This window comes from Poecile atricapillus, chromosome Z (genome assembly GCF_030490865.1).
Source record: "Poecile atricapillus isolate bPoeAtr1 chromosome Z, bPoeAtr1.hap1, whole genome shotgun sequence".
NCBI lineage: Eukaryota > Metazoa > Chordata > Aves > Passeriformes > Paridae > Poecile > Poecile atricapillus.
The window spans coordinates 53290134-53302688 of NC_081289.1; the positions used below are offsets into that span (position 1 = coordinate 53290134).

At 39.1% G+C, this 12555-nt stretch overlaps 1 protein-coding gene across 1 annotated transcript in view; it reads left to right on the plus strand.

Annotated features, from left to right (window-relative positions):
- Window positions 1-10098, plus strand: part of LOC131573837 (potassium voltage-gated channel subfamily D member 2) — a 268863-nt gene extending 258765 nt beyond the window's left edge. Inside the window, exons 4-7 of the mRNA XM_058828121.1 lie at window positions 122-220; window positions 1822-1917; window positions 4876-5123; window positions 6902-10098. Coding sequence (XP_058684104.1) covers window positions 122-220; window positions 1822-1917; window positions 4876-5123; window positions 6902-7079 — 621 coding nt within the window. The 3' untranslated portion in view covers window positions 7080-10098. The remainder of the gene's footprint in view (window positions 1-121; window positions 221-1821; window positions 1918-4875; window positions 5124-6901) is intronic.
- Window positions 10099-12555: the final 2457 nt, after the last annotated feature.

Here is a 12555-nt window from a genome sequence, read left to right on the forward strand (position 1 = left end):
CAGCCTGTCAGTCACTGTGAGATTGGTATTCATAAGCAACTGATTCCAATTAGCAGTTTTAGATAAATAGGATAATGGCCATGAGTACAAATGACACTCTTTGTTTTGTCTATTTACACAGAAAGCCAGGCTTGCTCGAATCCGTGCAGCGAAGAGTGGGAGCGCTAATGCCTACATGCAGAGCAAACGAAATGGCTTGCTGAGTAACCAGCTGCAGCAGGTAATGTTTGTGTTCCCTCCACCTCTGGAGTAACCACTTAATGATAGCCCAGCAGTAGTTTATTCTACCTATCACCAGGGCAAATCACCTTGGGACTTTGGGCAATGTTATCTTTAGAGGTAGATTAAGGAAGGATAAACTGGACGATTACTACTGATAAAGGAAGCTTGTGAGAATCGATGGTGGGGTATTAAGAGATGAGGGAAATGTGCAGATAGAAACGCTGGATTCAATGTAACTCACATTTTTGGAGTTAGATCCTGTAGAAGAACTCACTAAGGAAAGTACAGAGTATTTGCCTCTTAGGAGGTGGGTTGGATTTACCTCACTTGGCTTTAAACAGGTAGAACGTGGGTGACAAAACCAGGTTTCATCATCAGTTAAGGAAAAAGCAGCTCTTGAATATTGTTTGCACAGAGGGGTGTTGCAGAGTGAAGTGTTCCCTCGAAGCACCTACCTGGGTTTAAAGAAAATCTTGGTGATTAACTCAAATGCATTGTAATCTAATGTTACCTGAAACAAATTCCCAGCTCACCCCTGCCAAGGAACCAGGACAAGCAGCTGGGACTGGGATCCACGGTGATCCACACTGCTGGGAGACAGTCCCTTGGCTGCTCAAAGCTGTACCCAGCTGAGAAAGACTGCAGACAGAGTGGTTTTTAATCCCTGCCATTTTCTGGCATTTAGGCTGTTCCCTGAGGGATACAGGAAGGCTTTTATTCCTCTATGCTCTTTCCATTCAATACGTGTTAAACAGCCGGATACTTTAACCTATAGCCAGAGGAGGAGGAAGTGGCTGTCTGTCCATCTGTCCTGTCTAGCACAAAAGATGAGCAGTCAGAGCCCTTGTTTCCTCTTCTGCTTGAAAGAACTCAAATATTTGAATTAAAAAGACACCAAATAGCTTAATTACCATGCAGATTTCAAATATCTCAAGGTTGAATTGTATTCTTTTCTATTATCCCACTTCCTCCCCTATTCAGGATTTTGCTTTCTAGTGAATAATTATGAAAGCAATTAAATAATATATAAACAAACATTAAATAAATAAACAGTGGATGCTTTCTACTTAATTCTTCATTCTATGTCAGTAACATTTGCTATACACTTTCTAAACCCAGTAGATTGGGATCACTGACACAAATTTTTGTGTCAGCAGCAATACCACAAATTCCTTAATACTATGAAAGAATCCTGGGAGGACAACAATTTTTAGTTATCTTCAAATGAGGCACATTCTCAGGAAAAACAAATATATTACTGTAACTTAAACTGATTAAAATTTTAAGCATGTGTTGATCTAACATTCAAAGCTTATGTGTTGATTGCACTTGTAAATTCTACTATTTTATCCATGCATAAAATACCTAAGATGAAAACATTTGAAAGGAGGTGCAAGGGAAGAAAAGAAAATAGTTTGATTAAAAAAAAAAAAAAAAAGCAAAATAAAATTAAGTTGCAAAATTATTTTTGTTGTACTTTGTAGATGAAGCAGTACAGTTATGCTACCGTGTACAATCCAGATTAGTTCTGATCAAATATTTGGATAAGAACCCTTTTGTTCAAAACTGAGAATAATACAGAGTTCTATGTATCAACAGTCCTCCAATGAAGAAGAACAGGCCTTTGTTGGCAAATCTGGCTCTTCCTTTGAAACACAGCACCACCACCTGCTTCACTGCCTGGAAAAAACCACGGTAAGAAAAGAGAACTGTGTTTTCTTGTGAATTGCAACACCAGCCTGGTTTTGAATGTTTTCAGTTATCTCTTCTAATTAATGAACCTTTATATTAAAGCAGTTAGCTGGGAAGAAAAGCCATTTTATCTTATTTTAAGGCATTATACCCAATGCATATAAATAACAGAGATATAACTTCTGCTACATTTGATGGAGATCACTGTGAAAATCTTTCTGCTTTTCCTCAAAAAAGAACCCAAAAAAACAAACACACCCCCCCCAACAAAAAACAAACAAACAAACAAAAAATTTCCCACAACAAACATTGCCAGTTTTTTCACAAATTATAACCTGATATATGTGGGGGATTTAATGTTCTCCTTTTAACAGCATTTATTTGAAATAAAAGGGCCCACTTGTTACGTCACTTAGCAATACGTCACCCACATGCTTCTTGTGCTTATGTCTCCTTCATTCTTACTTTAGAAGTATTAATATTAGAAAATGTGCTGTAGGACAGAATGTCTCACTTCCTATTCAGAGCATACTGTGGTTTCTTTTGCTAACATTCTTGCTGGGTCCTTTTGAAACATTTTTGAGACATTTTGAACCAGAACCTGATAATAGCAATTTGCCTTTAAAATTTTCCCACAGTTGCATATTGAAAACATATTTAAAGATATGAGTAATAAACACAGATCTTGCTAAACTGTCACAGAAATCATGGAGAAGAATTTCTATTCATTTGGTGGGAGCTGAATTCAGCTCCTTCCTTCTGAAGTTTCACCTTTCCTCTAATCATAATGGTGGAATTTGTAAAACTTTTTTAAATTTTTCTTAAAAATGAAGTCTATAAAGCAAATATTATCTTGTTTCTTGAATCTACATTCTTTTTTCCTTCTGTTGGGTCCTGCTACTGGTCCTGAGTTCCTATGATATACTAACACAAAAATATATGTAGCAGTTCCAAGTTTTATTCTGGAGATGATGCATTCCTAAAATTTTAGTGGGATCTTGACATTTTGGGCCCTCAGCATTTGGAATCTGGCAAGTTTCTGGTTCGTTTTAGAACAGGAAGGGTGGTGTGTCTTGTTAAGACTCTCACCATCCTTTGTGGTACAAGCATCATGATACTGAGAAAAAGCATATTTTCTCTTTTCTGTCACTGAAAAGTCAATAGGATAAGATCTCACCCACCCTCAGAAATGCAGAGTGGGCAATGTTATGAAATTCTGGAAAGATTACATTAATAATGAAAGTAATTGCACTAAAAATTATATTTTACAGATTACTTTTAGCTAATTTAAGAACAGTTAATTAATAAGTATAATTAAATCAATTAACTTGCACCATTATAGCATTTCAAAAAGTTTCCACTCTATATTAAAAGTTCAGTCAATAAAACTCTTTAATCCTTGCTCCATAAAAGTTTTAGGAAGCACAGAATTACTTTTTATCAGAAAAATTACAGAGCTCTTGGCAAACATACTGCAAGCCCCTGAATGTAATCTTCTGAGAGCAATTAGGTTACTTTTCTCTCTGAATTTTATGCCTACTGTGTGATCATGTTCAAAATCTTGATTGTGGCTCACATATGCCTTATAAAAATCAAGCAAGTTTTTTTTCCTCATTTCCTGAAATTTGCATTCTTCAACACCTCTTGAGTCACACAAACTTATGTCTGAGTGAAGACAAACAGAAGAAATGGAAAGAAAAATGTTATGCCTATAAAGGTATTTCCATTTGTTGCAAACTCTTGGCCAGAGTTGTTACTCTCTTTACATTATTCACATATTTTATATTGGCCCCATATGGATAGTCTGAAGAACATCAGCACCCTTCCAATCAGATCAAAAATTTTTAGGGGAAAAAAAATCTACCTCATTTGAATACACAAAAGTGCAACAGGCTGACAAATTTGATGTGAGACGGAGTAGAGTGTAAAACAATCCAGAAAGCGCCCCTTAAACAATTCCCCTAAAACATTCTCGGGACACACAGACTAATTCTAGCAGTAAATGGAGAGTTTTCTTGAAAAAGGAGGCTTTCTCAAACAGCATGCAAACATATCTCAGTCTCTGCTCAGTTTTAAATGAGTATAAAAACTTCTCCCACTCCCCTGCATCTCCTCCCCTGCCTTGCCACCACAAGCAAAACCACTATTTCACACTCTTTTGCACGCATAGAAAATGTGGAAATTGTGGCTGGGTGTGAAATAGTCCCTAATCACTTGATGAATTAATGTAAACTGGCTATTTGAGTGAATTTGGATTCATCTTTGCGACCATCCTACAAAACTACTTTGCTGGGATTGAGCAAAGACTGCATGAATAAAGAGGACTTCATTTAACTAAAATTCCCAGTCCTCTAAACTGCTTTGATACATCCATCTACAGTAATTAGGAACTTTTTGGATGCTTTTAAATAACTATCTCATCTCCTCTAACCAAAATTTCTATTTGTTTAAATATTTTACTTTTAGATAGATGCATTCATCAAAAAATGTTTTGGATCCTGATTTCTAACATGTAATTCGAAAGTCTTATGAATATATCTGGAAAATATTTATGAATTTTATTATATCATAGTTCAATACAATAAATATTATTTATTTTCAACTGACATTTAGAGTGTTTACATAAGCACCACTCGCATTTTATTAATAAACATAATCCTCTATTTTGTGGCACTTCAAAGATTATAAAGATATTTATAATGCAAACTACATTACAACCACATGCTATTTTGAAAAATAATTTGGATTAACATTTTCTTGTTAATTTTGTTCCAGTGTTTACATTTGTGTTGGTATTCAGCCCAGACTAATATGGGCTAAACACTATAATCAAGAATAAGCTAACTTTCCCAGTTTATTCAGTTGTGTCAATTTAAGCCGTTAAACAATCACGATTAATATGTTCACTTCAATTATCCTTCTGTGTGCGCTTTGTCCCTTTGTTGGATTCCTCTGGGCTAGAACCACGAGTTTGTGGATGAGCAACTCTACGAAGAGAGCTGTATGGAGGTTTCTACAGTGAACAGACCCCCGAGCCACAGCCCCTCTCTCTCGTCTCAACAAGGCGTGACCAGCACCTGCTGCTCACGAAGACATAAAAAGACGTACCGCATCCCAAACACCACCATCACCGGCAGCCGCCCCGGCAGCGTGCAGGAGCTCAGCACCATCCAGATCAGATGTGTGGAGAGGACACCTCTGTCTAACAGGTACTGCATCTGCATCAGCACACTGAGAGCTGAGGCTTTCTTAGCGAAGGGATGCAAAGGTGTTGTGGCCTCCATAGGCAGGTGGTGAGGCTAAAGATGAGAGTCCAATACTCATCTAAAAATGGGTACTGGTATCGAAACATTCTGTGCTTCCTTGGCTTCAAGCTTAATCCAAAATAACAGAATAATCTCTCTCTCGATCCATTTCTGCCCTCTCAGACCTTCCTCACAAACTACCATGCCCTATTTGCACCAAATGGCATCCAGGGTCCCCCAAATAAAATAGAGCACCAAATATTATATGCCATGGACAAGTGCGTAAGAAGAAAAATTTCGTATAGAAACATGTCCAGTTCAGATATACAAGATGAGCAAGTGCTCTCTCTGTCCCTTCTTGGTTCAGAGGCATGGGAAATGAGACTTCCTTGCATTTCTGCAGAGCAGAGAAATAAAACTGATTCCCAGAGTCTTAAGTGTAATAGTCATTAGGAAGACTCTTCTAAGTAAAAAAAATATGAAATGGATAAGAAAAATGTATTTCCTAGTTTGAGGAGTTATTACAAAAGTGAGGAAAGTGCAGTTTAAGAGTCTGTAATTTACTGAATGTCTCTGTGCTCTCAAAAGTATTTGGCTTTCACATATATCCAAATATCACCTCTGAAAATGCAGAAAAGGTCTCAGGAGATGCAGAAGTGTTTTCTACTGATCTCACACATGCCACCCTTTAATAAAGAAATCTTTTCAGTATGTTGCTATAGAGATTGTCTTGTTAAGCTACATTTTGAGCAGCTTCCTTTGTATAGTTACTACATTTGGATTTCACTTCCATAAAGTGAAACAATCCAACTTGGGACTCTTGGAACTACTCAAGTTTTTCAGATATTATGCAATGAAACCTCCTGGCCAGCACAAAGCTCCAAGCTATCTTAGTTTTTCAGGAAATACTCTGCCTGGATCCATTTTTTTCTGCTAGAGAACTTGCCTGCACCATACTACCAGATGCCATGTATATAAAAAACAAAAAGCACCAGCTTTGTGCTGGAAAACAAAAACACAAGCACAAAATGCCCAAGTTTCACGTTGAAACAGTCTGAGTTTTTCAAGTCTTTACAATGGAGAGGTACTGCAGCAACTCCATGAACATGTTAACACAAACTCAATTAGTGCATATAATAGAGTGCCTTACTATTGAGGAAATAGAATATACACAGAATCACAGAACCACCAGGGTTGGAAAAGACCTCCAAGATAATTGAAGCCAATTATTAACCTGGCACCACCATGTTCACCATGACATTTCTGAGTCATATCTACATTCCTTTTGAATGCTTCCAAGGGTAGTGATGAAACCACTTCCTTTGGCAGCCTGTTCCAATGTCTGACAGCCATTTCAGTGAAGAAATTATTCCTTTCCTAATATCCAAATGTTCTTAAATAAGCATGGGACTGAGGAATACGCAGGAGACTTGGACTGGCCCTTCTACTTTCCTGCATAGTGAGCAACTTGGCTATGCTAACTTTGCAATGCTTCCCCTGTTCAGAAACAGGTGATTGGCTGAGAAGTGCTGAAATGGTGGGAAGGGAGGGAGAAGGGGACATGAGCATAGCCATGGAGCACCTGCTGCTGGGGTACAGGGCAGCGGGGTGCTGCTGCTCTGTACTTAGAGCTCTCCAGTGGGGCAGGCTGGAGATGGCTGGCTGAGGGAATGGAATCAGGCTTGAGAGGTTTGTGGTAATATGGACTTTCATTCTTCATGGATTTTTTTTTCTTCCTCCAGCCGTTCCAGCTTAAATGCCAAAGTGGAAGAGTGCGTTAAACTAAACTGTGAGCAGCCTTACGTCACTACAGCAATAATCAGCATCCCAACACCTCCAGTCACCACACCTGAAGGAGACGACAGGCCAGACTCTCCTGAGTATTCAGGAGGAAACATTGTCAGAGTATCTGCATTATAAAACAAGGAATTATTTATGAATTAGCATAAAGACCACTCGCAAGCTGAGCTCGAGCAGTGAAAAACGAGTCGTGAGGAATGAGAGAGCTGACAAAGACAACGCCCCTTGATGAGTGTGCCAGTGGCCACAGAGCAAGAGGTTCAGGAGAAACAAACTTTGTGGGTTTTGGTGTCATAGGGTGTGAACCAAAAGGAGTTTCTTACCCCCTGTCCGACTGACGCGTGGTGGAATCTTCTGTGACCATCCTGACTTACTATATGAGCACAATGAAATGTCCCCATTGATGCTTCTTCTTATCATGAAAGCTCTTTTTAGAAAAAAACACAAAGGAAAAAATAGAAACCTATGTTCCTGCTGAATGCAAAACAAGAAACATTTTGATAACATGTCTTTTTTTTTTCCCTGTTAATAAACCACAAACTTGTTGAAGAACTGTCAAAAAACGAATGAAAAAATGCTCATATGAAATATGTTTGTACTGACTGAAAGAACTACAACCATAATGCATGCTGAAATTATTTGAAGCTGTGATCTCAGTTTACTTTTGTTGTTTTTCAGATTAGGCATGATAAAATAATACTGTAGAAAGGGGCATTTCCGTGCACTTACAACAAGCTGATTGTTAATGTTCCATGGTAGTTGTACAAATAACTTCCCTTTGAAAAATGCAGTATTTCTTACTCAAACACTCATTAGTGAACTAAAAGTGTTCAGTTAGTTCAATATTTACTATTGTTTTATCTTGCTTCCTAGGTACTGTTACAACTGCAATAACTCATTGTACACCTGTTGTATCAGGAATCAGGATTTTATTTTTTTTCAGGTATTTTACACAACTTCATCTACACTATAAACTTCTGATGACAAACATTTAAATAATCATACAGCCAAACTCTGCACCACAGATTTCTATTCAGTCGTTGCTCCTTATGTTCACTGTTCTCTATTTCTCTGACACTTTGTTGCCCACTCCAACATAACTGTATCATTTGGGATTTCAAGGATACTGAAGAATCAACAGTCCATTCTTCTATAGACAACTTGTCTACTTCTGTATTTTCAGAACACTTCTTGTCACAGTTTACTGCTACAGGAGCAATCCTATTTGAATTAAAATTACCACAGAGGTGTTTTGGGGATCAGCTAACACTTGTCTCCAAATGTTCCTTTCTGACATTCTGCAGCATCCAATGTATTAGCTACACTGGAAGACATGGAAAGACATTCAGTAAAAATGATGTCTATATTCTTTTTGCAATTATCTATAAACTTGCATCTTAAAACTTGTTTGAGAATTTATATTGTGTGAAAAACATTCAATTACCTAAGAACAGTGACAGAATAATGGATTGAGTCCCAAAGCTATAAAAATAAAATTGATTTCAATTGGAATTTGCCTACATGGGCAGGCCTAAAAGCTAGTATGAAGGCTTTACAAGCTAAGGCTTGTTGGCTTAATTTATAAAAGACATTGATATTATCAGAAACCTTTCTGATAAAAAAGTGGTTTTTTTTTTCATGAGAGTGCATTAGATGTATCATAATGCTTCTTATATTCATGACATACCATACATCACATACATCGAATACACACAGAATATGTGCATATCAATACATACATATATACATCAAAAACACTGGATCAGAAATAACTGCATGTCTGCAAAATACAATATGCATATAAATCAAAACGCTCAGTGCATTAGATGCCATTACAATAAATGATTAACACAGTTATTTAATAGTTTTAGTGTATGTTTCAGTATAGTATTTGCTAGCATTCTACTGACCTGAAAATTTACATTAAAATACCCACTGAAAACTGAAACTTGCTGATGATACACTTCTTGCACACAAATGCTAGTCTTTCTCTCTACCTGTCAACAGTGAAGAGTAGATGATAGACTATCATGCTACAGTATATACACCAAAATACAGCATCACATATTAGAATTAAATTGCAAATAAAAAGAGTAGATAATGCCATTCATTACTCGTTTATCGTATCATTTACTTATTCTGAAGTTAATGCATTTTTGGTTAACATACAATTAACTTCCCAATTTTTTTTTTTTCAAATCAGAAGGATTTACTCATTGTAAACTGAGCTTCTCCATTTCTTTCAAACATCAGAGAGCAGAAGCACAGGCTGTGCTCTGAGCCAGAGGAAGAGCGCTCCTTCTGAGCAACCCTGCCCGAGTCCATTACCCAGCACTGCTATCTCTTCCACCCTGCAGCAGATCTGCTGAAGCTGGTAGGTTACATAAACTTTAATGGATTTAATGGAGGGGCAGAACACATCAGAGTTTTTCGTTGCATCCTATTTCTACGCATGGTTACTCATACTTGGTCCCCACCTTTTGCCAGTTATTGATACAAAAACTGCCTTGATGTCAGCAAACTGCAACAACTTTATGTCACATGGTACTTCATGACTAGTTATATCAGCTAAATAATGCAAAGGGGCAGTTACTAAACCTACTTTGGTACAGACTACACACAACCCAGGAACCCTACTGACTCCATCAGATCATGTGTCTTTTAAAAGCTCTTTATTCTCCTGTTCATAGGCACTAGAAGGAATGCACTACAGCAATACACTCGCATAACAGTTATATCCCTGAAGCAACTTGTATTTTCATTTTTAAAATGCAGCTTAACAGATAATTTAGTCAGATTTTTCAGAATTCCAGTCCTGTCTCCTATTTCCATATGTCACGCGCAAAACCATTAATTTATTCTCAATTTGGGAAATACACATTTTTTTGGTGTTTTAGGTGATTTAAATGCTGTTTTGGTAGTGAATGACTGTTGATGACTGTGTAAAATGCATCTGTACTGTACATGAAATGTAATTATTTCTGTGTATCATACAAAGAAACCAAGGTTGTTGTTTTGACAATTTTGTTTGACAGTCATATATCGTATTTCAGAAGGCAGCATAATACATGTGTTATGCTGAATAAATAGACATTTGAGGAATATTTAAATAAAACATCTGCATGCTTGAATGGGTCAACCTGGTTTTGCAATAACTTCTTCATGAAACTTTTTTTTTCCCCTCTAATAATTTGGAAGGAACACTTAATTCGAAGTCAGCAAATGTCCTAGACAGTAATTCCAGGCAAGATGTATCTAAACTAGAGCCATCCAGACCAGGATGCCACAGCTCCACTACACTGCCCTTCTCCTGAGGGACCAGCCATCCATCACCTTTCCCTTCCCAGCCTGCAGCAGCAGAGAAAATGGGAGCATTACTTCCAGCAGTATGAACTCCACCTCTATATCTGTACTTTATAAAATGTCCCTTATGCACATCCCAAACCTAAACTGCTCTGCTCAACTTCTCAACCTACAGTCTCCTCATACCTGGTATCGAACTCCCTTGATAAAATATTAGTGCACAGAGAAGATCAAACTCTTTTTGTAGCATAAGGGACACACCATGGATCACTAATATAGGGCAACTAGGTGCAGACAGGCGATGCTGATCAGCACTGGCACATGGGGTTGCCATGGTTGCCTCTGTGAGGAGCTCACTGCTCTGGGTGGTGGGGAAAGGTAAAAAAAAACTGTCCTCTCATAAAATAGCTACAGAAGACAAACTGAAAACGTGCACTTTACATTTTGAAGCCATGGATATACTCTGGGTGGAAGCACACTGAACACCAAGAGAAGGCTTTCACAGCAGAGAACAGAATGCAGCCTCAGCTGCTGCATACAGAGGAGGTCTTCAGAGAGGAACCTGATCTGGAGGAGGACAAATTGCTGAAGCCACAGGATTATTGAATTTTGGGCAGGGCGGTTGCTTAGGAGGTCATAAGCTCTCTGCTGCATCTGTGGCCCACCAGGGCTTTATTTCACAACTGATATGGGAATATTTTAGGACTATCACCTGTTCTAGAGGAGTCATCAGCTGATGGGATATATAAACAAGTGCCTAAAAGAGTTGGAGTGTCAGGAATGAACACTATGTATTGATTGGCAATGTCCAGAAGGTATATGAAATTGTCCAGACAGCTTAGTTTCTTACCTGTCTATACCATCTAGTTGTCTACTTTTTTACAGTTTCTATGCACAAGGTACAGCTGAAGTGGGGGAGTACAGAATAAAAAGGAAGTAGTTGTGTAAAAATTCTCAAAAGTTTAGGACACTGCATTTTTTTAACAGGAAGTAGTCAATCATACACAAGTTGGAAAGTTTTAGATACAATCTCACTTTAACAATAGCATTTTGCATGAATTAAATGCAATGCATGTGGTGGGCTGGCAATACTGGCAGGATGCCAGATGTCCACCCAAGCCAATCTATCAGTTCCCTTCTCAGCTGGGCAGGGAAGAGAAAATATAACAAAATAATGTATCTTGGGCTGGGATAAAGGCAGGGATATATCACTCACTGACTGCCGTCATAGGAAAAACAGACTTCACTAGGTGCGATTAGTTTATTACCAATCAAATCCAAACAGGGAAATAAAAAATAAAACACCTTTTTCCCATAATTCCCTTCTTCCCAAACTCAACTTTATTCCTGAATTCTCTACCTCCTCCTCCTCCTCAGAGGTGCAGGGAGGCAAGTAAAGGGGTCTGTCATCAGTTGATTGTGTTTTTTCTGATGCTCCTTCCTCCTCCCAGGAAGGGCTCCTCACACTCTTTACCTGCTCCAGTATGGGGTCCCTTCCATGGGACGTGGTTCTCCACAAACTTCTCCAAGCAGAGTCCTTCCCATGGACTGCAGTTCTTCATGAACGTGCTCCACCCGCTCTGGGGGTCCCCCACAGGGTCAAACACACCTGCCAGCAGACCTGCTCCAGCATGGGCTCCTCTCCAGGTCCTGCCAGGAGCCTGCTCCAGGGGGGGCCATGCACAGGGTCACAGCTTCCTTCAGGCACCACCTGCTCTGCTGTGGGGCTCCCCACAGGCTGCAGGTGGATCTCTGCTCCACCATGGACCTCCACACGCTGCAGGGACACAGCCTGTTGCACCAAGGACTGCAAGGGAATCACTGCTCTCGTGCCTGGAGCACCTCCTGCCCTTCCTCCTTCACTGGCCTTGGTGTCTGCAGAGCTGTTCCTCTCACTCCTCTCTCCAGCTGCACTTGCTGTTGGCACAACCACTTTTTCTGCTTCTCAAACGGCTACCCCAGAGGTGTTGCCACTGTCACCGATGGGCTCAACCTTGACCAGCAGTGGGTCCGTGCTGGAGCTGGTTGGCTCTGGCTCTGTCAGACACAGGGGAAGCTTCTCAACTTCTCACAGAAACCACCCCGTAGCCTCCCCACTACCATGCCATGCAAACCCTTAGTATTTCAATGTCGTAAGACTTTAATAATCTGTGTCTTTCTGCATAGTATACAGAATCACAGAATGAGTTGGAAGGGACACACAAGGATCAAGTCCAACTCTTAAGTGGTTGGTCCATATGGGGAATGAGGTTGCAACCTTAGCATTATTAACACCATGCTCTGAGAACAAATA